At 39.4% G+C, this 27,987-nt stretch overlaps 1 protein-coding gene across 1 annotated transcript in view; it reads right to left on the bottom strand.

Annotated features, from left to right (window-relative positions):
• Positions 1–27,987, bottom strand: part of znf385b (zinc finger protein 385B) — an 85,822-nt gene that overhangs the window by 19,680 nt on the left and 38,155 nt on the right. Inside the window, 2 exon segments of the mRNA XM_055015227.1 lie at positions 3,680–3,790; positions 3,912–4,048. Coding sequence (XP_054871202.1) covers positions 3,680–3,790; positions 3,912–4,048 — 248 coding nt within the window.

Raw genomic sequence — 27,987 nt, 5'->3', positions numbered from 1 at the left:
ATGTATGAGCAGCATGGCTCAAAAACAGCCCACAGAGGAGCAAGCAGTTTGATGATACATTCAGCACGGTGAAACATCTTTCTAGAAGTGATGTGCAGTGAGAGTCGCTCGAGAAACGGCTTGGAAGTAAAATATCTATAGCATGTAGAGCCACCTTTATTTCCCCCAGTATTGTTAAAAGCTGTGGGCACAAATGCTGTACGTGTAAATGCCTCTTTTTTTTTTTTTTCAATTTTTGCAAATAAATAATCAAGGAACTGCAACTTGTGTTTTGACTTTTTGTGATTCATTTTAACTATCTAAGACTGCACAGAGGACATGTTTATTTCTATTCTCTCTGTGCTGCTTCCACAGAGGTGCAGGACTTTATATTGGAGTGAAAAATGTGCCCACGGTGAGTAAAAATGTGACAGGAGCACATAACTGCTCAGAAACTGCCCAGGATTAAGAAGGCTAATTTAGCCCAGTAGCATTCTAACATCTGCAAATGGGCACTTTAAACAAAATATAGCTGAGGCTGATGGGAAAATCAATATCTCTTCAAATGTTAAGTCTAGACCACAGCACTGGACAAATGATGACCTGATGATGGTGCTAAAGGAAAACATGACCACCAAAATACAGCTGAGATTGACAGGAAAGTCAACACTTACGCAAATATTAAACCATAAACCGAAGCATTGGACAAACTAAAATTGACCTCATGATGGTGCTAAATGAAAAGATGACCAAAGTCATTAAGATTCTTGCTTTGCAGACCATGAATGTCAGTCTAACTTCCAGATGTGGTCTGAAGGATCTCAGTGAAATAATCTACAGGGGTCCTCGACTTACGTCAGCATTCCGTTCCTACAGACTGATGTAAGTTGGAACTCCGGCGAAAATGTAAACAAAGCCGTTACGTGAATCAAGATATCGATCAGTTCTTCATAAAAGTCAAGAATACCAATGGCTTTCATGCATGTATGAATCATTTTACAAGAAGATAGAATATGTTGTACTGTTTTTACAACTTGATCTAAAAATGCTGATGTTCGTCGGTGTTTCGTCCTGTTCAGCGTGTTTTATTAGATCTAATTTCACTTCGATGGTGTGTTGCCCTTTTACTTTGTACTTTTATTTTGAAAACAGCCTTTATTTTAAAGTTTTCTGGTGATAGTAGTCGCTGCGTGATGACGTATTCATCCGCTCCACTCGTCAACTAGTTCCACGTAACCAGTTCTGACGTAATGACGAAACGCTGTAGGTTGATGACGTCGTAAACCGAGGAACCCATATACATGCTTTAACACCTGCATCCACATCTGTATAGATCACATAGCAGGTGGAGTCTGTACATCAGGAGTGTGAGAGTCTCTGTGTTGAGATGGAAATGGACTTTCCTGATGCAGCATATGATCAGTCCAGGTAAACAGATCCCCTCCATCCTGTAAACACTGCTCATGTCCGGTGTCACCACCCGGGCCCTGAGTAACAGTGTGTGAGCATACGGTATCAAACCTCTGGATTAACGGTGTCCTCATGTGACTGTCTGGGAGCTCCATGACTCAGCTTTTACTCGGCTTATTAGATTCGTTCCTCCTCTGCATCCTCAGCATTAATTCCTGTTTTCATGTTCACTCATGAATAATTTTTACCAGCTCATAAATTAGTCACATTTGATTGGCATATTGCTAATGAGGCGGCTCCGTAGCTGTCAGCGGCCCTGAATGAGTAGAGTGTCATTTGTGCAGTGCTGAGTTATTACAGCGTAGAGGGACTAAGTGTTATACCTGATTATTCATGCCTGCCGTGTTCTGGAGACACCTGACAGAATAATCAAAAACAAACTAACAAACAAGCCTCACCAGGTATCACGGAACTCAGCTGCATTAAGCGTCATGAGATATTTTCTCTTGTGCTTCTCTGCAGACAAACTTTTCAGAAAGTCAAACATTTTCAGTTGAATGTCAAACTTCATTTGCATCTACAGGTAGGAACAAGATGGTGAGAGGTGATAACTGCCATCCAGCAAAAGTTTAGACAGTAAGAGCTGCAAATTTTGTTCGTTTTATGGATTAAAACTTGCAAAACTCTTTTAAGACACCCAAGGCTCAAATGCAATTAAACTGTTATCTAATATAAGCTAGCAAGATAAGTGTTATTTTAAGAGCCATGTGGTGAATTCACTTCTGATTGCGCAAAACTGATTTATTCCAGAGGTGCTAATGAGCTAGAATTCGTAGGATAAAGTGCTAATGTTAGCCAGCAAACATGCTAACTTATTAATTACCAACCATTAGCCATATCATTAAAACCACCGGCCTGATATTGGCTGAGTCCTGAACTCCACAGACCTCTGAAGGTGTCCTGTGGTGTCAGTTACCAAGACGTCAGCAGGAGATCCTTTAAGTCCTGGTAGTTAGCTGGGGCCCCCATGGATTGGACATGTCTTTCCAGCACATCAGACAGATGCTTGATTGGACTGATATTTGGGGAATTTGGAGGTCAAGTCAAAACCTTGAACTCTTTGTAGAGGCTAAGCCAATGCTTGAAGACCCTGTGGTGCTTCACCAGGACTTAAATAACTGACACGCTGACAAACTTTATGGCATCTGATGAAGAGAGCCTGAGACAATAGCTTACGTTTCAATAACCTGTGCATTTATTGCTCCAAAGCAATTGTAATCCAACGTTCTTCATCTTAAACAAACAATTCCCCATGACCGGCTTCTTTAGCGGTCAAAACTGTTTTACCTTCCAGGCAGAACACCTGCCCCGACAAAGACCGGTTCCTACTTATAACATAGCCCTCATTGGCTCCTGTTCTCTTTGTCCTTGAACCATTCCCAACCAATTTTTTGCAGCATGGCAGTGAGCATTGTCCACCTCAAACAGGCCAATGCTCAGAAGGGGTGTACATCATCTCTAGCAAAGTTTAGGTGGGTGTCAAAGTAACATCGACATGAACATCAGCAGCCAAAGTTTCCCAGTTGACCCAAGGCATCAAACTGTTACCCCATGCTTGTTGTCTTCCCACAGTGCATCCTGCTACCATCTCTTTCCTAGTTAAATGATGTTGACGCACCCAATCACCACAGAAAATGATGGAAACCTGATTCATTAGACCAGGCCACCTTCTTCCATTGCGCCATGGTCCACAAGTCCATTGTAGACATTTTCAGCAGTGGATAAGGGTCAGCATGGACACTCTACAGCAACACAAGCCCATACACAACAAGCTGTGCTGCAAGGTGTATTCTCACACCTTTCTATCACAGCAGCATTCAAGTTTTCAGCCATTTGTGGCTCCCCATGTGCATCAACGAACCACTGGACAACAATCACCCATCGCTGGTTTAGTGGTTGTCCTTCCTTGGACCACCTTTGCAAGTATGAATCACAACATACTGGATACACCCTATAAGACCTGTTGTTTTGAACAATTTCTAATCAGCTCACCTAGCCATTGCCATTTGGTTTTAGTCAGACATGACCAGATCAGTCACACTGCCCATTTTCCTGCTTCTATCACATCAACTTGAAGAACCGACTGTTCACTTGCTGCCTAATAACTCCCACCTCTTGACCGGTGCCATGGTAACGAGATAGTCGGTGTTTTTCTCTTCACCTGTCAGTGGTTTTAATGTTGTGGCTCATTAGTGTATCGGTTAACAACAACAACAACATACACACTCACATCAGAGTTGAACCTCAGTTGGCAGACGTTACAGGAGATGACCTGCTTCTTTTTGGGTATCATGGTGACACCAAAAGTGTGGTTGATGACGGCTTTCTGCACCGGGTCCATCTGCACGAGACACACAGAGGTCAGAAGTCAGCGGCCTGGTCCGGATAGGTCGGATACTGATGACAGTCGGTCTGTGCTGCTTAAAACTACAACACACTGTCAACAACACACACTCATGTACCGTGTTGAAGTTCGGGAAAAGTCCGACCGGCGACGTCGTCTCGACAGGAAATGACAGGAAGGGTTTCATCATCACTGAGGGACCGGTGGCACCTATAAGTCCTGGTAACGGCCCACCCACTGCACCACAGCCACCTCCTGGAAACACAACAGATTCATAATCAATAAACAGATAAATGTAGATATTTGATTTCCAAACACAAGGAACACACTCAGAAGAAAACATGGAGGTTTGATCAGCAGGTTTTCTGTTGTGAATAGAGAGTCGCAGGTCAATCAGTCGTACTTTTACAGGCCAAAATCATGAATTTGCCTCAGAGGGATTCAGCATTCACATTCATTTACCATCATGAAAACAGGAAGATGAGCGAGACTTCCCATTATTACAAAATGGGAATATTAACACATTATTCCAAGATAAATTCACAAACAGCTACACTTGTAATCACACCATATAAATAAGGATGCTATTTTTTTCAGGTTACATATTTAGAGTTTGATACCAAGAGGTGTAAATGCTAATATTGTGTTATATTTAAATATGACTGCCAGTGATGATGATACTGCAGCCGTTTTGCCAACAGTTATTTCAGTTATTAGTCAGTTGGACCTGAAATCACATCTATTTAGTCATATAGACACTTTTATCCAAACATTTGGGGAATATTATTATAAATATTGCTTGTGAACTAATGCATGAACACAAAATTAATGTCCTGTTTTCCACCTAAATACTGAGCCAACAGCACATATATTGAAGGTATTACGTTCTAGGATAAATACCGGTATGAGGAGAAAGACTTGTTTTAATATTAGCAGACCAGAAAACGTATGTAAAGCTGGTGCAGTAGCTTGAACCTCCAGAAAGATATCACTGACAGATACAGACGCTTCTTGGCAAAGCTTCCAACAAACAAATGGAAGAAATCCAACTGTGATGTTTGTGGTGTTACAACCTGGAGACCTGAGCAGCGGCTCTGCTTTACATTAGCGCTATGAAGAACATATGGAGCTGCTGCTGCTGCTGCTGCTGCACACGGTGAAAGGTAATAACAAAGAGAGAAAGAGCAGAAGAAGAAAGCCAATGAGGGGATCATGTACCGTAATGAGTCCATGTGTCCAGTTGCCACAGGGCCAGTCAGAGCTGCTCTGTACATCTCAACTCCCTCATCTCCATTTAAAGAGGCAGAAAGTACATCGACTCCAGAATGTGAAACGAGCTCCAAGGTAACCACGTCAACGATCGCACACATCACGCCATATAGGACCATTACGAAACAAGATGCCATGAAACCATAAGAAGTAACTGCATCTTATCACAACCTAAATCTCTACGTTCATCACTGTACACATTTAAAAGCATATGATAGTTGTGGTGTTTATACAACTTGTGAGCCATGTGAGGACAAGCAGGAAAGAATCTAAAGCCTGAATCTACCTGCCGGCGGTTACATATGAGGAGGCGTTACATATACGTACACACTTACAAAGAGTAGATCTGAGGTAGAGGAGTGTGTTTCTTTTATCTGTGTATGTTGATGGTTGAAGCCCTGCAGTGAATCCTTTCATAACAAGAGGCAGTGGGTGGAAACACTGATGGCGACTGAATCAGCCCTGACAGAGGAGGAAGAGGAGGTGGAAAAAGAGGAGGAGGAGAAGTTTTGGTCTTGTTGGTTTTGTCCATCTGTCCTAGTAAACTTAGGTAAACCTTTTGTATTCCAATCTAAAGACACCACAAACCAACTGTAAAAGCCTTTTAATTCATTCTTTGCCCAGCGTAAACGCACTGTAACCTATTTTCACATTCTAGCCTACTGTAAGGCGCTAACTGATTGTAATCCCTCCTAAATTAACTGTGACCCTCTGAAGCCAGTTATGAATTAAATATAACCCATTTTAATTGTGCTATAGCTTATGTAAACTATTCCAAATGCCATTCCAACTCACCCCATGCCCATATAAAGAATGTACTATAATTAACTACAATCCATTGTAAACGAACCACGACCCATTATAACCCATTCTATTATATACTAAGTATGTATATGTAATTCCAGATCACTGGAAGCTCCTTATAACATCTTTTAAATTCACTATAACCCATTCAAACCCACTGTGACTGCTTTAAAGGGCATCCTTACCATTTCAAATGACTAAACACCTATTATGATCTATCTGAATGTACTCTACCTAACTATCCTATTTTAAATGCAATGCAAACCATTTTAAAAAGTATTGTTAAATGCAATTTAGCCCATTTGAAACCTGTTCTATAACGCTTTTAATATACTTTAAGCCACTTTCTAAATGCACCATCACCCATTCTAGCCAGTTACAATATCACAACAACCTATAGCCTACGGTAAACGCCATATTACCTATCTGAACTCGAACTAATTGCCGTATAGCCCATCCAAACCCAACGTAAATGCCTTACAATGACCTTAAGCTTTCTAAATGCCGTATAACACATCCTAACTCAACTGAAATGCATTGTAATGCATCCCAATCCAATCACATAACCCATCCAAACCCAATCTAAACACACTGTGACCCATCCTAACCCAATTTTAGTGCCATCAAAATAATTGCGTATAACAATTCCTAACACATTCTAAATGCACTGTAATCCAGACTAACCCAATATAAATGCCCCAGAACTGATCCTAACCCAATATAAATGCCCCAGAACTGATCCTAACCCAATCTAAATGGCATATAACTCAATCTGATGGAAATGCAGTAAAACCCACCTTTGCCCAATCTAAAATGACTTCAAACTAATTTTAAGGCATACGCTCATTAACACAGGTCTGAAATCCAGTTCTCTCTTACAGATGAGGATTTCTAAGACCGCTGAACATGTTGTTCTGAAAAGACTAGATTGACATGTTTGTTTGGCATGTGCCCATGACAGTTTAAGTGTCACATTAGGCTAGCAGTGGATTAGCTGTGCGCCGTGCTGCTGCTCAGAGTTTATCCTCATATTGCAAAGCAGTGAGTCAGGGTCTGTATTTATACCTACAGCTCATTATCAAGTTCTGAACGACATGACACAACACAGTGTTGTAATCAAATGCATGTGGATGGGCGTACGACATCTCAGATCGCTGTCTGGATCAGCTGTTATTAGCTGGGGATATTATTTATGATAGTAAATACAGATTAGTGTCTATTTTTAAAGATGGTGTAAAGTGTCAGCTTAGCGGAGCTGCCAAAATAAAAGTTTTTACCTTCAATAATGGTGTCATACTGAAGATACAACGTTAACAAAATCTGAACTCCAGTAAGGTATTACATCCACTGTGAAGCAAAACACATAATTTACCTACTGTATCTCAGTTTTTATTGACAGTATTTAGTTTGTTAGTTTGACGGTTTGTATCATATTCCGTTAGTATAAAACAGTAAAGGGCATTCCTTTACTGTACAGTGACTTCTGAGATGAATACTCTGGTGGCATTACTGTACACTGTGTCCTTTACAGTATTCAGGGTTTTGAAAGAGGAGTAGGTTATCTGATCCTCGAGGCATCTGTGAGTGACAGTTTAAGGAGTTTAAGGGGAAAGTCAAATTGAATTGGAAGACTATAAACAGATTAGTTAATCTTCTCAGTGACTAAACAATGCTTTTAACTATATTTGAGGAGCAGAAATAATTTATGATTTTGCTTACCAGTTGTGTTTATCTCCTTTGTGTTGTGTTGCACAAAAACTGCTACAACCTTCTGAAAGTTGGCTGATACCATGTCATAGAATGAGAACTTGGCTGAACCTGCTACTCTAAGGACGCTATAGATCACCTTAAAACCCTCTAAAATGTCTAAAATGTTCATTTCAAACCAACAAACTGCTGTAATCTGCCTCAAAAGAACTTAAAACATCCAGAGGAACCCGTGGATTTCCCAAAGGCCATTTTAGCTAAACCACCGTGACATCTTCACAATGTCTGTAATGATCATTTAAATGCTGTAAAATCTGCTAAATTGTCCAAAAAGATCATTCAAACATCATAATAGCTGAAACCCAAACACAAGAACACCTAAAACATCCAGGCAAACTAGGAATCTTCAAGAAACCTGGGCACTTTGCTGTAACCATAGTGATGCCTATACAACCACTGAGACTGAGGACCATTAGAACCATTTTAAAACCCCCTAAAATGTCCAAAAGGACCAGTCAAACATCACTAGGGCCAGCTGTTGAAACCAAACAATACAACTAAAACATCTTCAAGGAACCTGAGCACTTTGGTTGAACCATACTGACACCTTTACAACCTCTTCAAGCACCACTGAAACCACCTGAAGGATCATTGTAACCGCTTTAAAACCCAAAACGACCATTCAAATATCACAAGAACCTACTGACCTGCTGAGACCACCACAAGAAGACCTAAGGAGAAAGACTGGTGCTCCTTCAGGAAACCTGGGCATTTTGGCCAAACTATCACCTTAAGGAGCATATCAACCACTTTAAACCTGCCAAAATGTACAAAAAGACTATTCAAACACCACAAAAGCCAATTGGCTCACAGAAACCATGACAAGAACACCTTATACATCCAGAAGAACGCTGGCACAGCCTCTAGAAACCTGGGCAATTTGGTTACACTACATTGGCAGCTTTCTAAACTCTTCAAGAACCACAAAAACCAACTTAATGATCATTTGAACCACTTTAAAACACATTCAAATGTCCAAAGGGACCATTTAAACATCACAAGGACCAACTGACCTATTGAAGCTGCCAAATAACACTTAAAATTCCACTAGAAACTCTACAGCTCCCCCAAAGAACTTGGGCACTTTGGCCATTCAAACACCACATGAGCCACCTGACCTGCTGAAACCACCACAAGAACGCAGCATCTAGGAGAACCACTGGATATCTTTTAAGGAACCTGGGCACTTAAGGATCATATGAAACATCTTGAATTCCCCTAAAATGTTCAAAGGGACCACTCCAACCTCATAAACTAACTAAACTGCTAAACCACCACAAGAACACCTAAAGAATCTATGAGAACCACTCGAGCTCCCTCTAGAAACCTGGGCACTTGGTTTGAACCATCACCACAACCTCTTTAAACACCATTAAAACCACCTGATGAACCATTTAAAGCCCAGTTAAAATGATTTAAATGGCACAGAAATCAACTGAACCACTGAAAGCACCTCAAGAAGGCCTAGAACATCCAGAAGGATCATTGGAGATCCCTTTCGTACTCTGGAAACTACCTCAGTGACACCTTTAAGCGCTCATCAGCACTGAACTTGTAGTGATGTGAATATCTCACAGTGGACGCCTTACAACCTCAGAGCCACATTGAAGGACCAGTCAAACCACCTCTAGGACCATTAAAACATCTTCATGGACCCCTTAAATCTACTCAAGGATCACTTAAACCACTTCAAGAACCCCTGAAGGGCTATTTGTGCCCTCTTAAAGGACCCTGTAAGCCTCTATAAACCCTGTATTTTAAGCATCGCTGTCTGACCTTTTTTTTTTTCCAGTATCAGTGTTTCAGCGTCCATCAACAGCACATTCTAATATGCAATCATTCTACTCTGCTCTCTGGTAATTTTACGGGGTGAGAAGGCACGCTGAAAATGGTCACATTTAACCTCTAGTGTGGAAGCTATGCGCGGCGCCATTTCATTTATGACCCGTATGAATTGGATATATTTTTTAGTAGCGTGTGATGAACGGTGTGGTGACAGAGTCATCTTAATTCTGTCCCTCTGTCCTCTGAGGTCTGGTTACAACACAGACCCACACAGTCGCCCTTCTCTCTTACAGTAAGTTGCTGTTCTAAGAAGCTGCTATAAATACTGATCCACATATCTGCTACTGCATCCACATGGAAACAGTCTGGAAACCAGCACGAACACCAGACAAAGTAACGAGCCAACGAGCTTCCTCTCAGGCTGACTCGTCAAAAAGATCTGTGAAAAGCAGCACTACTTGGAAACCGACTTTCTGCTGAAAGTTTCTTAAAAGAACCTTTTTTACGTCTGCAGCCTGAGAATATGCAGAGAGAAACAAAAGGCTGAGAGCTTTACAATCGGATCCATTCACCCTGTAAGACCCAAATATAGAAAAAATATCAAAAAAATAAAAAAAAATAAAGCAAAAAATATATATATCTATTTAAACCCAAATACAGAAAAAAATTAACAAAAAATAAAATTAAAAAATTGATGATAATAATAATAATAATAATAAAAGTAATATATCAACTCAAATATAGAAGAAAATCAGCAAAAAACCTATAGAATATATATATATATATATATATATATATATATATATATATATATATATATATATATATATATATATATATATATATATATATATATATACATATAAAGACAGAGAGAGAGAGAGAGAGAGAGAGAGAGAGAGAATAATGTTTAAAAAACCCTGATATTGTATTTCTGCAGCAGTGGGTTTTACAGGGTTAAGTTCAGTGATTCCACTCAGTTTTATTTCAGGATCATTGCCGTCTTAAAGCCAGGTAAAATCAGAGCATCTCACAGATCCAAACATTTCAGACGACCAGAGCTGCTCTCCTTGTAGGCGTCCTCTGCTGACCTCAGCAGCTGCTGAGATTAAGCAGCCTATAGACTGAGTCTAATCCTTTTCTCATTTGTAGCGTCCAGTGTTGCTGGTCGGTCCGGTTTGCTCTGCAGCGGTCAGATTTATGGTTCTGGCTGCACTCAGGGTCAGTTATGGCATTCACACCTCTCGCACACACACACATTTACACCCACAGTTAGTTCTGCTCTGAGGCTCGTATGATAAAGACACAAGAAGGAAAATTTCACACGGCGTCCTGCTGTACTGGGAGCTGCAGACCGAAGCTTGTGGAACCTGCAGAGCTCCAGAGGGTGTGGTTACTCAGAAGTGTGGCTGGTATCAAATCACTCGCATGCCTCTGAAGTATCAACCTGAATGTGCTGACTGAGTTCCAAATAACCTTTCCATTACGGGGAGGAGAGCAAACAGTGCATGGCTGGTGTTTGTAACTAGCTAACTTATTTCTACTGACTGGGAGTGCAGAGAGGAGCCACTGCAGACACTGATTTATGTTTACTGATTGCTGTGATTTTCTTTTGTGTGTTTGTTCTTCTAAAGATGCATCACAGCACTTTTTCAAGATGCCCTCCAACTATTTCTTTTTTTGGGGGGGGGGTTTATGCTTTGTCGACAAGAAAGTTCAGTTTGGAGTTCTTAAATGTGTCGACTCTTTCTTCCTCAGTAAAAAGTCCTGTTTTCTGTCTTTTAATAGCATTCAATGATGATAAAACGTCGTCTAGAACTTGAATGAAAATGCTATTGAGCACGCCATGTACACCATGAGATAATGCTTCTAATACTAAGATTGGTTATATTACTTACTTTTAATATTTGTTTTGTGGTCAGTCGTACCTTCAAACAAACGCTCTCTGGCATCTAAGTTGTTTGATGACAATCCAACCTCATTTTAGCCCTTTTCAGTCACGGAGTATAGAACATTACTACCTTCATCAGTCTGTTAAAGTGATGACACTCTGTCACTCATAGATCAGTTTTATGTTAATGTTCCTCATAGCTTCATTCAAACATACTCTAACAGGAAGCTCATCAAACTGTCCAAGTAACTGATAGTCCATATGATTTATGATTTCCTAAACACCAAAAATTCTGTCAGGTCTCATCCTGAGGACAGCCACTGTCAAACAAGCTGATTTAACACAGTGTGACTTCGCTGTTAGATCCTGACTGATCCTGATTGAACCCGTCTCATGTCATAGCACAGAGGAGTCAAACTCATTTTAGTTCAGGGTCCACATTCAGCCCAGTTTGATCTCAAGTGACCAGTAAAATCACAGCATAACCACAACTCCACATGTTTCCTTTGCTTTAGTGCAAAAATGTTCACATTTAAAGAATTATCTTTTATAAAACCTCATGAACATCCTGAAATTTCTTAAGAAAAACAAATTCAGTTTCAACAACATTCTGCCTCAGTTTATCATTTCCACATTACAACTTCCAGATCACAGAGTGTCTACAAAGGAACACAACATTTAGTTACAACTATCTGGAACAAAAGTCAGACAAAAAAACAACAAAAACAAGACAAAATATGAGAAAAATGAGACACAAAATGACAAAAAGAAGAAACAAAATGACTAAAAATTAGACAAACGACACGAAACAAGACAAAAAAAGAGACAAAAATTTGACAAATAAGTTACAAAGCGACCAAAAAATGGACAAACGCCAAAACTTTGACAAAAAATGACAAAAAATATAAACAAGACAAAAAGGAAATGCAAAAAGACAAAAACGAGAAACAAAACGACAAAAACATGAGACAAGTGACAAAAGTCAGACAAAAAACAACAAAAACAAGACATTAGAAAAATGAGAAACCAAACGACAAAAACAAGAAAGAAAATGACTAAAATGAGACTAACGACACAAAACAAAACAAAAAAAACGACAACAAATTTGACAAATAAGTTAGAAAGTGACGAACGACAAACGACAAAAATGTGACAAAAAAATGACAAAAGCACGAAACATACATATATACATATATATACATACACATATATATACATATATACATCCATATATATATATATATATATATATATATATATATATATATATATACATATATATATACATATATATATATATATATACATATATATATATATATATATACATATATATATATATATATATACATATATATATATATATATATATATATACATATATATATATATATATATATATATATATATATATATATATATATATATATATATATATATATATATATATATATATATATATATATATATATATATATATATATATATATAGGGTCTTAAAGGGTTGAAATCGCTGGGTTTTAACTTTCCAACAACAGATGCGTCTCAACGCTGGATCTTTTAGATCTCAAACAGCCCTTGATTCTCCTGAACACAGCACCCTGAAGGACATGGGGATGTTTGTTGGAAGTTCAAATGGTATTTTTTTTTCTCAATTTCTTCCTTTTTTTTGCCTGAACATCAGAAATGTCTTCCAGGAACGACTGTGTGGAAATGCGTGCAGTTCTCCTCATTACCATCGTCTTCCCTCTCTGTGACGGCTGGCTGTTCACCCTGCCTCTGAGCCAGGCTGTCTGGAGCGCCCATCAACACTAACGCCTTCTAACGTATTCTGACGGCACATTGTTCACACCAGTTCAAAAAAAGAGAAGAAGAGAGCTGCAGAAATGACATCTGTCACAATCAGCTGCATGTTAACTTGAGTGAGTCGGGAAAGGGAAGAAAGAAAACCGAAAAAACAAACAGAACTTCACTGCACGCAAAACCAACACCGAGACAAAACCTGCCTGGTAGCTGTAATTAAAATAAATCCAGTGAATACAGTAGCGAGCAGCTGGCCACGAACATCTTTCAGCTGCACTTCCAAATGTGTGCGTGTGTGAATGTCTCTGTGAAACACTAAAGCTCTTCCTGACTGCAAATTAGCTGAAGCAGAAATCAAAACGTCTCAGTGGTTCAGTGTATTTTTAAATGGCAGAGAAGCTTTAACATCCGCAGCAGGCATGAAGTCTGTTAACCAACGGAACTCTCAGCTGAGGGGATCTGACGGTGAGGGGGAAGGAAAGATGTTTTTCTGCTGTATTTCTATTTCTTTTCTTGCATTGTTGATCAACAGCGACCTCTGAGGAAACAGTCAGAAATTCCAAGCTGGAGGAAGACACGATAGTGTAAGAGACACGAGTTTAACCCTCATGTCGTCCTGCGGGTCAAAACTGACCTGGATTAAAGTTTGAAAATGTGGGGAAAAAAATATATTTTCACAGTGAAACTTCTGATGTCCACATTTTTGACATTTTTGGGAAATTGTTGAACATTTTTTGGTGGAAAAAAAAGAAATGTTAAAAATGTTTCTTAAGAACATTCACAAAAAATCAACCAAAATCCAGGGAATTTCACTGGATTTTGGTTGATTTTTATGTGAATGTTCTTAAAGAAAATATTAGAAGTTTTACTGATATATATGTAATTACTTTAGATATTTTTAGGATTTTTTTGGAAGATTTTTACACATTTTTTGAAAATATTTACTAGAATTTTCTTGCCAAATTTGGGGGATTTTTTTTTAAAAAAATAAACGTTCCACGAGAAACTTTTAAGGAATTATTGGAATTTTCTTCCTGAAGGTTTTGCAAATTTTCAGAAATTTGGGGAATTTTTTTGCAGAATTTTTGGATTTTTTTCAGACAAGGAAACAATATTTTTTGGCGCCCGTAAATGAGGACAACAGGAGGGTTAAGCTACAAATCCATCTCTTCATTAGTTGTCCAGGTTAGCAGTTAGCGGTTTAGTTTTGTGGCTAGTAGAGAAGAAAACTGCAGCTGGACCTCATGTAAAATAAATAACGATGGACGATGAGAAATACAGTGAAAAACAGATGTACAAACTGCACAAAACACCTCAGTTAGTAAGCAGACTTACTAATGTTCAAAGATTTCCCAAAAATGTTGAAAATGTGGACATCAGAAGTTTCACTGTGAAAACAGATTTTTTTTCCCACATTTTCAAACTTTAAAATGGGTCAATTTTGACCCGCAGGACGACATGAGGGTTAATGCAACACACCTTATCTGAAGTTAATAGCTGCATTTTTTCTCATTTTATAAACATCTGAAGTTTCTCAGAGGGAGCGTCTGAAAATGATTTGATGAGAGTGGATTTGTTAGTTTTACATTCATGGTTATTCATGTTTCTCTTTAGCCCCTGAGCGCTGTAGTTTCTGAATCTGTATCTGGCATGACATCCTGAATCAAATCTGATTAACTGTTTATGTCAACCATTTTAAGATGCCAAAACCAGAGCAGTAATAGTTCCCTATGTTGTAGGAAGCTAATATTTACAGCAGAGAAGCAGTTTCTTAGCTTTCCTGTCACTAATAAAGGCACACAGAATCAGTGAGTGCTCAACATTATTGTCATTGAACAAACAAAATGAAAAACACATGAAGACAACAGAGTGTTTTGAAGAGGAATTGTTTTTTTTTACATCTCTATTTTGATGGATTAAATCATACGAGACACGGGGTCAGCAGCTGAAACACTTTTTGCACAGAAACATCTCATCTGTTTTGTGTGATTTGAACAAACTGTGGTGTGTTTGCTGGTTTGTTTTTCATTCACGCGGCTGTAAAAGCTGTCAGTCAAGCTTTGTTTCAATCGGGACTCACACACTGCAAAAACTCAAAATCTTAAGAATCAAGAATCTTTATTGTCATTGTGTTTCCACACAGCGAAATTACGATTGGTGACTCCCAGCTATATATAAAAAATAGAAAAAGGCACACTATGTACAAATAAAATTAAAAAAAAAATACTTAAAAGATATAAATATGTAAACAGTCTTAGTGCACATGAGCAGCAGGATGAGTGTAAAGTTCAGTCCAGTGCAAGACTCAGTTCTTTATTGAACATAGTGTGTCTGTTGTGTGTGTAGGGGGGAATGGATGGACAGCTCTTGGATAAAAACTGTTTTTGAGCCTGGAGGTCAGACTTTTTATGTTTCTGTACCGTTTTCCCGAAGGAAGCGGAACAAACAGTCCATTTCCAGGGTGGGTGGGGTCAGCAGCGATACGTCGGGCCTTCCTCTGGACCCGGCCAGCGTATATTGAGTCCAGGTCTGGAAGAGGACTTCCCACAATCCCCTGTGCCGTTTTCACCACCAGGGATAAGTTCCTTCTGTCCTGAGCTGTGCAGCTGCCGTACCACACTGTTGCACCAAGACAGAGGATGTTTTCTATGGTGGTTCTGTAGAAGTTTTCCAGCAGCTGAGGGGAGAGACCAGCATGTTTCAGCTTCCGGGGCGGCTGTGGCTCAGGTGGTAGAGCGGGTCGTCCAATGATCGAAGGGTCGGCGGTTCGGTTCCCGTTCTGTCCTAGTCATGTGCTGTTGTGTCCTTGGGCAAGACACTTTACCCACCTGGCCTCCAGTGCTGCTACTCACACTGGAGTATGAATGTGTGTGAACGTTGGTGGTGGTCGGAGGCTGTAGGTGTGGATTGTCAGCCATGCTTCCATCAGTCTGCCCCAGGGCAGCTGTGGCTACAAATGTAGTTTACCACCACCAGAGTGAGAATGTGTGAGTGAATGAATAATGGATCCATTGTTTGTGCTTTGAGTGCCTTGAAAAGCGCTATATAAATCTAATCCATTATTATTATTATTATTATTCCTAAGGAAGAAGAGTCTTTGTTGAGCCTTCTTCACCAGGTGAGCTGTGTTCAGGGACCAGGTCAGGTCAGATGTAATGTGGACGCCCAGGAACTTGATATGTTGTCAACACGCTCCACTGCTTCCCCTTTGATGAGGAGAGGAACTGCTCTGTCCTCCTGGACCTCCTGTAGTCCACAATGACCTCTTGTAGTCCACGATGATGTCCTTGGTCTTGTTGGTGTTCAGAACAAGGTAGTTATCTGAACACCACTGAATAAGGTGCTGGATCTCCTCTGTAGTGGGTCTCATCATTGTCCGATATGAGATGGTGTCGTCGGCACTTTTTTTGGGAAATGGAGAAAGACACGAGCTGGATGCTAACTACTGATGACTCAAACTTCTGATGACTCAAAAAATGTGGCCTTTTGTACTGTAACATTATCGGATCCTGCTTCTTTCACTCACATTTTACTGGGAAACGATTGTCAAAAATGGTCAAAAAATGGCAAAAGTGGCAATGATCAGACAGAGATGAGACCCAAATAACTTGTTCTTTTGTACCATCATCCATCCATCATCTATACAGCGATTAATCGTCATTAGGGGGGCTGGAGTCTATCCCAGCTGACTTAGGGTGAAGACAGGAATAATTTAGAATCACCAACTAACCTCAGCAGGTTGTGAGAGGAAGCTGGAGAACCTGGAGAAAACCCACATATGCACAGGGAGAACATGCAAACTACATGCAGAAAGATCCCAGGAAGGTTGGGATGTGAACCAGGGATCTTCTAGCTGCAAGGTGACGGTGCGAACCCCCGAACCACCATGCAACCCCCTTTCGTACTAAATAATAGGAACTTATTCACTGGATGGTCACCATATTTCACTCAGTTATCAAATGCTCTTCTGTAAATCTGAGGTATACATCAAAATCACGTCTTGTTTCAGTTGTTAAATCTGCAGAGTTTGATCGACCAAAACCAAATTTTATGTATGTGAGCACCGATTAAATTACATGTACATTAATACTGGGACTTTAACGCGTTGATTTTGATTAATTAATTACAGAAGAAACAATGCGTTAAAAAAATAACATTTAATCGCACCAGACATGATCATAATGAACATTTTTTTTTTTTTAACTTTTAATCAAAATATATGCAAGATATATCCCATGGACTTAATTAAGTCCCTCAATTCTATATTGACCCACTTATTGGGAGATGTAGAAACCTACAGCCTCCTGTGTTGACATCATGGCACAATTGTTTTTGGTTGTTTGCTTTTTTAAAAGGTTTGAGCTTTTTTTTATCCCAACTGAAACGTCCACATGAAGTCTTTTTGACCAATTAAAACTGGAATATTCGACCTTCACATAACCGTACTAAAGCTTTTTTTTGATCTTTTCTATCTCTTGGAGACTATGGAGCAGAAATGATCACATCCTCATCCACGCCATTATCACAGCTTCATTACATCAACATCCAAGTTAGCGGAGTGAAGAAAAAAACATCTGGTGCTGTTAATCAGACTATGAAGTGATTGGAAGTGAAACCGACGCACGCAGATGGCAGGAAGTGATGAAGGCTGAGGAGGAGGAGGACGAGGCTTCCTACCTGAACCAGACGTCTTATCTCGATCCAGGTATTCTGCTCCACTTCCCTCCCTCTTCTTTCTGTGTTTACTCGGTTCTACTGGGTTCTACTCGTCCGTGTGACTCTGCGGTCGAACCAAAGAGCAGCCGAACACACTCACCGCTCGTCCGAGTGTGTGTGAGGGGAGAGAGAGTGTATCAGGTGACCGGAGCGAGAGTGGCATGTGTCATCGCTATCCGAACCCCCGAATCCTCCACGTCAGGTGTGTGTTCCTGCCCCAGTGTGTGTGTGTTACTGCTTAATCCCCCACTGCCATTTCCTCCAGAGAGAAGAAACTCTATCCCCGGGGACGAGAGCGAGCGAGAGGGAGAGAAAAGACGACCACACATACTACTCACAGATTATACCGGAGGATTAAAGATTAAATTACCCCGCTGCAGTCGCTGCTGTGTGTGCGATGAGATCAGAGAGCAGTTGTTGTCGGTTCACACGTCTCCTGTTACAGTGTGTGTGCGCTCCTGTTACTCGTGTTGTGAGGACGTAAATCTTTTTACCCCGTCACACTCCGGGCACCTGCCTCCGATCTGAGGACGAGGAACACGTCTGCATAACGGAGGACAGAGTATGTATGTATGAACACTTTATCAGTAGCCAGAAGAATGCTGTCACATGCACAAAAATGCAAAGTTTGGCAGCAGGAACAAACCCCAAGGCTTTCGTACCCGCTCATAACGGAGCCTCGTTGCCCTCCGTTGCTCTTTCCGTGACTTTCGTGCAGGTCTCTGAGGTGTGATAGTCTGTGGCCGCCCGGGCTTTCGTCACCCCTGTCTGGCTTCTGTGGGCTAAAAACACCCACAACCTTTTGTCCTCCACCACCTCCACCTCAGCGACGTGCTCCTGGTGGACTTAACGTCAGGATTTCTAGCAGAGACCAGTCCCTGTCCAGTGGTCCTCATCACATACTCCAAACCTCAACACGGTGCAGCTTCTTCACTCCTGATGTTCTCTGGATTCTTTGTCTTCCGTATTAACCCTCCCGTTGTCCTTATTTACGGGCACCAAAAAATATTGTTTCCTTGTCTGAAAAAAATCTAAAAATTCAGCAAAAAAAATACCCAAATTTCTCAAAATTTGCAAAACCGTCAGGAAGAAAATTCCAATAATTCCTTACAAGTTTCCCTTGAAAGTTTTAAAAAAAAATCCCCCAAATTTGGCAAGAAAATTCTTTTAAATATTTTCAAAAAATGAGTAAAAATCTTTCAAAAAATATCCTAAAAATATCTAAAATGATTCCATATATTAGTAAAACTTCAGATATTTTCTTTAAGAACATTCACAAAAAATCAACCAAAATCGAGTGAAATTCGCTGGATTTTGGTTGATTTTTTTGTGAATGTTCTTAACAAACATTTTTAACATTTCTTTTTCACCAAAAATGTTCAAAGATGTCCCAGAAATGCTGAAAATGTGGACATCAGAAGTTTCACTGTGACAATATATTTTTTTCCACATTTTCAAACTTTAAAACAGGTCAATTTTGACCCGTGGATGACATGAGGGTTAAATGTAGATCAAGATGAGCTCATTCCTTCATTCTTTTTGGTTTTTATTTATGCTCAAGTTTATTTATATAGGGGATCCTCGACTTATGCACTTCTATTTCTGTTCACAATTAGCTGTACAGGGGGTCCTAGATTTATGACGTCCTCGACCTACAGCGTTTCGTCGTTAGGTCTGAACCGGTTACATGGAACTAGCTGGCGAGCAGAGGGGATGAATATGTTGTCACGCAGCGCTATAAGATGGCTTTGTTTCCATTCTCTGGTTGTACGCCACCTTGGATTGTGCTACATTCACTAACTTTTTGTTCTTCATTATGGCTCCCAGCGTAAGTCAGACTCTTCTGATGCTTGGAAGAAAAGGAAAGCCGTCTCCATGGAAGTGAAATTAGATAGAATAAAATGCTGGGAACAGGAAGAAACACCAACCAACATGGGTCAAGTTGTAAAAACAGGTCAACATATTGTAGTGACCCTCTGTAATGAATGAGTGAGACTTTATCTGGTTCTCTGCTGGTTTATTGAACCTTCATACAGGCTACTGTGGACCGTAGCCAATGCCAGAAGAACTAGAAAAACCCCATAACTTAGCTCCAGAATTAGCTGCTGTTCCCAGCTCTCTCTACTGCTGACTCTCAGCCAATCAGAGGTGAGTTAACTAAACATGACACGTTCACTGACATTAGGTAAATCTGGAACTGAACAATAAACATTGAAACCTCAACATCAACAACAATATCAGTCTGTTACAATATTCTGTTATCTTCTAGTAAAATGATTCATACATGCATGAAAGTCGTTGGTATTCAGGACTTTATGAAGAACTGATCGATATCGTGATGCACGTAATGACTTTGGTTACATTCGGAGTTCCGACTTGGCCGAAAATCAACTTCCATCGATCTGTAGGAATGGTACTCCGATGTAAGTGGAGGTCCTCCTGTATAACATGTTAAGGAATTACTAACGTGTAGGAAAACTAACAGAAAATGTAGTCATCTAATGTTCCTTTTAGTGCCAGAGGGTGTAGTGGAACATTTTGAATTCACCTAAACTGTGCTGCCTGCAAAGGAGCCCTGAGCAGACGCTTTCATCCAGTGGGGAAAGCTCAGGTGCATTAATGACGGCTGTATTACACTCAGGGAAGGAACTACTTTCATGCAAGCTGCTACACTATCTTACTGGGACACTTAATCGAACTGAGCCGATTAATTCCACCTGTGCTTTCCCCACAGTGACGAGTCAAAATGTCTATTATTGGCTATGAGGAGTAGAAGCCAAATCTGCTGCTGTGTAATGGCGATAAGGCAGCTATAAGCCAGAGTGGGCTCGTTTTCAACAGCCACAGTCAAATTAATGTCGGATTAACTATTTCTGAATTATCGGTGTGTGTCTGTAAACATATTACACCTGCCTGCACAAATATAACCCAGAAACCAGGAGCTAGATCATTGTTATTTGTTGTGTATATTTGGATATGCAGAGACAGACTTCTGCTAATATCCCAAAATTAATCAAAATTGGGAGAAACCTATATTTACTCGTTCTTTCATTAGTGCTTCGAGGTCATTTTAGTAGACACCTGTGGTCAAAGTGAAACACCCGAGGAACGTAAAATCGACACAATCTCCTCATTATTGTCATTTCTCGCTTTTAAAACATCGAAACTGCGTCATGTTACCTTCTGGTAAGGAATAAAAAACACAGATTACTGTGTATTTACATGAACACAAGTCTTGTTTTTGTCGTTTTGTGCCTCATTTTTGTCATATTCTGTCTTGTTTTTGTCATTTTGTGTCTCTTTTTTGTCGTTCTCTGTCTCGTTTTTGTCGTTATGGGTCTTGTTTTTTGTCTTTTGTGTCTCGTTTCTGTTGTTTTTTGCCTTGTTTTTGTCATTTTGTGTCGTTTTTGTCGTTCTATGTCTTGTTTTTGTCATTTAAAATCTTCTTTTTGTAGTATTCTGTCTAGTTTTTGTCGTTTTGTGTCTTGTTTTTGTCATTTTGTGTCTAGTTTTTGTTGTCTTGTTTTGTCATTTTTGATCTCGTTTTTGTCACTTTGTGTCTTTTTTGTCTTTTGTCTTGTTTTTGTCATTTTGTGTCTTGTTTTTTGTCGTTTTGTGTCTTCTTTTTGTTGTATTCTGTCTCGTTTTTGTCATTTTGTGTCGTTTTTGTAATTTTGTCTTGTTTTTGTTGTATTCTGTCTCGTTTTTGTCATTTTGTGTCTTGTTTTTGTTGTTGTGTCTTCTTTTTGTCATATTCTATCTTGCTTTTTTCATTTTGTGTCTTGTTTTTATAATTTTGTGTCTTGTTTTTGTCATTTTTTGTATCATTTCTGTCATTTTGTGTCTTGTTTTTGGCGCTTACATCGTCCAACAGTTGTCCTAAAAAATGGGTAGAGCAAAGCTATGTCTTCTCTTCTGTTTTCCATATTTTCATCACATTGTCAGTCTTGATTGAATGTCTCTCTCTACCTCATATTATCAGGATCAGACTAATTCTTTGGACTGTTTTCCATCAGTCAGTTTGTCCTCTTGGTCAGCAGTAACAGCAGCTAAATATCTAGCTTCTACTGCTGAGAAAAAGATCACATTAGCATGGATTAGAGTAGGGTTAGCAAACAACACAGAAAACATGGAATAAAAATGTTACCATTGATGTGGAAGCTGAGCCAATCAGTATCTATTATTGATCAATATGGAGCAGAAAACTGGAAAAGAGAAGGTTGATTTTTCAAACATTTTGAAGCCCAAATATCCTCCAGTTCTGGAATGATCCTTATATTGTCTTAACGTTAGCAGATGTGTATTTACCAAACCGCTGAACCGTCAATAAAGTTATTCAGCTCCATAATTTCCCCTCCACTTCTTACTCATGTGTCACTAAAAAGGTTCATGTAGGTTCAAGTGGAGATTTTATTTCCCCAGTTTTGCCTCAGTACGGTGCATGATCCCTCACCTGCTTCCCACTGCAGCTGCAGAAGAAGCCTTGGAGAACGCGAGATATTAATACACCAGTGATCCTGCTGGGAGGAGAACCCATCTCACCACCTTCATCTGCATCTTAAACATTACTTCTCCACGGAGAGCGGGCGCTGGAGCGACGTAGACCGAATGTGGATTTGCTGACGGCAGCATTAGACATCACGCTGCATTATTATTATGCAGAGAAACACACACATTAGCATAACAAGCCTGCGTGAGTAAGTAGGTCACGTTCAGATCCTTCTTCATCCAAAAACACACACACATGTGCACGCACACAGCAGACCAATCAGGAATATAAAAGCAGACAGTAGAGCTCCTGTCTGAGACTCAGAACAAACAAACAGGAACAGCAGAATCACCTGCAGCAGAACTTTCATTAGAACCAAACCAACGCTGAATATGACGAAGCTGCACGGAGCCAACGACACACTGATGGATGAGCTGCCTCTACAACTGTGGAGCTTCTCATGAGGAAAGGTCATTAAAATGGAAGAGATTCATCATCTGGGGAGCAGGAATCTGCTTAGGAAACCACTAAACCTCCAAATGTCCAGACAAACCCAGGTTCTATCTCAAGATGTTAAAAAAAATTACAAGAAACTGAAATTTATGTTAAAATGACCTCTCACTATAGAATATTTAGTGTACATCCTAAATAAATGATCAGATATTTTTAGAACTGCTTATCATTTGAACCATTGTTCAAGCAGAAATACTATATTTTGTTTAGTATTATGTTCTTTGGATTTAAGCTGCACAGTGGTTCGGTGGTTCGCACTGTCACCTCACAGCTAGAAGATTGCTGGTTCGTGTCCCGGTCTGGGCCTGGGGTCTTTCTGCATGGAGTTTCCATGTTCCCCCTGGACATGTGTGGGTTTTCTCCAGGTTCTCCAGCTTCCTCCCACAGTCCAAAACCATGCTGAGGTTAATTGGTGATTCTAAATTGTCTGTAGGTGTGAATGTGAGTGTGATCGTTTGTCTATATGTGTAGTCCTGTGATAGACTGTTACCTGTCCAGGTGTTCCCTGCTTTCACCCTAAGTCTGGGATAGACTCCAGTCCCCCACGACCCATGAAGTTTAAGTGGTGTAGATAACGGATGGATGGATGGATGATTGGATGGATGGATGGATTGATGGATGGATGATGCATTGATGGATGGATGGATGGATGGATGGATGCACTGATGGATGGATGATGGATGAATGGATGGATGGATGGATGGATGATGGATGATGAATGAATGGATGGATGCATTGATGGATGGATGGATGGATGGATGATTGGATGGATGGATGGATTGATGGATGGATGATGCATTGATGGATGGATGGATGGATGGATGCATTGATGGATGGATGATGGATGAATGGATGGATGGATGGATGATGGATGATGAATGAATGGATGGATGCATTGATGGATGGATGGATGATGGATGATGGATGAATGGATGGATGGATGAATGGATGATGGATGATGGATGAATGGATGGATGCATTGATGGATGGATGGATGGATGGATGGATGGACGGACGGATGATGGATGGATTGATGGATGGATGAATGGATGAATGGATGAATGGATGATGGATGAATGGATGGATGATGGATGATGGTGTAGTGATGGATGGATAGATGGATGGACAGATGGATGGACGGATGGATGGATGGATGATTGGATGGATGGATGGATGGATGATGCATTGATGGATGGATGGATGGATGGATGGATGGATGGACAGATGGATGGATGATGGATGGATGGATGGATGGATGGATGGATGGATGCATTGATGGATGGATGGATGGATGCATTGATGATGGATGGACGGATGGATGGACGGATGTTGGCTGATGGATGGATGATGGATGAATGGATGAAGGATGGATTGTCAGATGATGAATGGATGATGGATGAATGGATGCATTGATGATGGATGGACGGATGGATGGACGGATGATGGCTGATGGATGGATGATGGATGAATGGATGATGGATGGATTGTCAGATGGATGAATGGATGATGGATGAATGGATGGATGACAGATGGATTGATATGTGGATTTCAGACATTTAGTTCAGTAAAACATTAGAACATAACTGGGCTGTCAGAAATTCTAATATTTTTTTTTAGTGTTAGAAAACATGTAATGATGAAATGATTATTATTTAAAACTATCTCATTCCCCTTCTAAATCCCAAAACCTAGCAGCAAGAAAGGGACATGACTGCCAAAAAATCCACCACTTATCAGCGTGAAAAAGTAAAAAAACAGAAGGAACTGTTTAGATTTCTGAGTTAGTTTCCAACAGTAATTGAATTAATCATCTGTGAAAACTTAAACAAATCTGTGATTAAAATCATGACACACCAGATATTGTAAGAAACAAAACAAAGCAAAAAACAATGATGTGACAAGAGCAAAGAAATGCCCAGAAACTGTTTAGGTACAGAGGATTTATCTGTAAATCAAAGTAACTGTTTATTACTGTCCCCATTGGAAACACTAGGACACAAAAGACCTTTACTTTGAAATTACTGAGGACAGCAGAAAACAGAAAGCAGCTGCATTATATGTCTGATTGGTCCCATCTGTAAAACTAAGAGGAGTTTTTAATTTTTGGCTTTCAGAGTGTGAAACTTTCATATCTCTGAGTTAAACGGGTTCGGTTACAACCCAGTTTCTCCCAGATAAACGTCGCCTTTGGCTCGTCGTTTCTTCTCCAACGGGTTACTGCTCTCTAAGAACTCTTCTCATTACTGCTGCACAACACTGTTAACAAACTACAAGTTATGAGCCACGCTTTCCTCTTTTCCTGTCAGTTTCCACCACTGGGTGTTACCATGGAAACATAGTCAAAGCTGCAAATTTTTTAGGCTCGGACTGTTTATTGTGTTTATTTAGGTGAAACTGTTTAATTTAAATGAGAATAAAAGAGTCTAAAATCTCCAGATGTGAGCCTCTAACAGGCAGCTTTAAAGAGAAAACTGCCTGAACAGATTAATTAACCCTGTAAGACCCAAGTATAGAAGAAAAATGAGCAAAAAAAACCCCAAAAAAATATTAGATACATAAAAACCCAAATACAGAAAAAAATAAACTAAAACTATAAATAATAATATAAAAAATAATCATAATCATAATGATAATACATAAACCCAAACATAGAAAAAAATTTGCAAAAATAAACTATATATATATATATATATATATATATATATATATATATATATATATATATATATATATATATATATATATATATATATATATATATATATATATATAAATAAAAATAATTTTCTTCTGTATTTGGAATTATTATTATTATTATTATTATTATTATCATTATTATGTTTTATTATTATGTTTTATTTATGTTTTTGCAATTTTTTTTCTACATTTGGGTTTATATACATATAACAGAAACTAATATTTAAAAAACATAAAACTGATGTATTTCTGCAACAGTGGGTTTTACAGGGTTAAACTAGATTTTTATGAACAAATTATTTTGCTTGTGTCCGCTTCAGAGAAAAACAGAAAAGCTGTGAAGATGAACCAAAAGTTTAACCACGTTTTTGTGACTATTTCCCCCCGATTTTCGATCAACAAGCACAAACTGGTTAACCCTCTGAACAATAAGAAGTTTATGGGCATTTTTCCTCCCTGTGGCCTTAATTTTTCCTTCATTATAAAGTCCTGCACATCTATGGAAACAGCACAACTGTAGCTAGAAGTAGAGACAATTCAGACATGTCTTCTGTGAAGTATGACACAGTTACAATGCCATAAATCATAAAAAAAATCATTATGAAAGTTTTATTTCTTTGGTTATCTGTTTCACAAAAAATATAAAAGTGCAATCCACGTGTCCAACATTTTTTTTAAAAAAGGAACTTCACAGACTGTAGAGATTTTATGATTCACCTGTTCCAGTTTGTGTAAATACTTCTCCTATTGTGTACACAGCCTGCAGTTCAACCCAGTCCAGCCGAAAAGTCCCTGAATGTTCATAACTGTCACCAATGAGTTCAGGTTTAGATGTGCGTATTTCTTCCAATGAATGACGCATCACAGATGAGTTCAAGGACTGTTGGAAAGCTGAACGTCTGATCATTCTTGCTGTTTTTCAGTTTCTGGCTCTAATAAATGGTGTTCTTTCACTGCTATAAAAAAAAAAACCTAAAAACCTGCCAACAGATTTTAGGCTTCAGAGGATTCATGATTCATTTATTCATGAAAATGTAGGTCATCTTTGGGGAAACAAATCAAATATTTTACCATTTAATGAAGCATTCCTCTTCCTGTTACAGGAAATAATATTTTGTGTAAGAAAACGTTGAAAAAGGCTTTAATACCTTTAAATAGCTCTAGACATAAACATGTTGGCCGCAATAAAAACAGAGGAAAGGCTGGAATATGTTTAACAGTTATATCTAATGCCACATATTTGTAGCTTCTAAGCTGTTAATTTTGAGAGCTGTTTTTTTATGAAAGGAAGCTGGTTAATTAGCAATGTATTCCACTTGTAAACAAATTGAATTTTACACCAGGGGGCGCTGCTGGAAGAGGTTAATGTGCATGAATAGGACCAGACACTCAGTGGACAAGGGAATCCACTGTGAGTGTTTTTGTGCTCTGTGGTGATGAGCAGCAGCATGTGGGTAATCACAGCCATCATGCTATCTATAATGAGAGGAATCTCAGACAGACAGACAGACAGGATGCAGTCACAGATCCAGTGCAGTTTTTGTTTCATCTGAGATACGGTTTCACCCAGGAATCATCTGGTAGCATCCAGAGTCTGTTCATTTCAGTGGGCCGACATTCCCAGAAAGCATCCTCCATCCTCTGAGTGAGCAGAGGCAGTCGGCTTTCCAGGTCAAGCACACATAAGAAGATCATCAGAGGGAGTGAGAAAATAAGGCAGACGAAGCTGCACAGTGTGCCACACTGTTTGTAGCAGAGATCTGAAGTGTGCTAATTTTCAGATCGACTATCCACAGTAGGTGCAGCCCAATCGATCTGTTGTAGTCGTGTTCAGTTTCTCTCTATATATAAATCCTGAGAGGAAATGCCAGAAATTAGCAAATGAAAACCAAAAATATTGTTTTTTCATTGAGATATTCCACTAATTTTGCGCAGTGATACTTTAACTTTTCATAGCGACACCAAGAAGTTCACATGAAAGCTGTGAAATTTGGTGCACGTCGCTCTTAGAATGAATTGTAAAAACTTTGGTGATCCTCATTGGTTCAACTAATACCACCATGAGGTCCAAAAATTTAATTGTCCAATGCTTTGGTTTGTGCCAATTAGAAAATATTAGGATGGTAACACGCTAAACAAGAAAAGCACTCAGAGAGCACAGTACTCCTCCAAGACTGCTCGGTCGTATGATTTCTGATGGATAAGTCCTGATAAGTCCTCAGCGGTGGATTTGTAGTAGGATCACAATCATGTGATCATCAGCAGGCAGCTGACACAGCGTTCACTTGTTGCCATGGTCACAGTGATGCTGTGCTGCTATCTCACAATGATATGGAAATCTTTAACAACTCTCCACATTTGTCCAAAATTATTAGAAGTTTGTCCAGAATTTGCTCAAAAAATCCTCTTTTCTTGTTCACAATCTGTCCAAAATGAGTTAAACATCTAGAATGGCTTTAA

Source organism: Amphiprion ocellaris, chromosome 11 (assembly GCF_022539595.1).
Source record: "Amphiprion ocellaris isolate individual 3 ecotype Okinawa chromosome 11, ASM2253959v1, whole genome shotgun sequence".
Lineage (NCBI taxonomy): Eukaryota > Metazoa > Chordata > Actinopteri > Pomacentridae > Amphiprion > Amphiprion ocellaris.
Note: the sequence above shows the minus strand (reverse complement) of the source record. Positions and strands in the feature narration are given on the sequence as shown.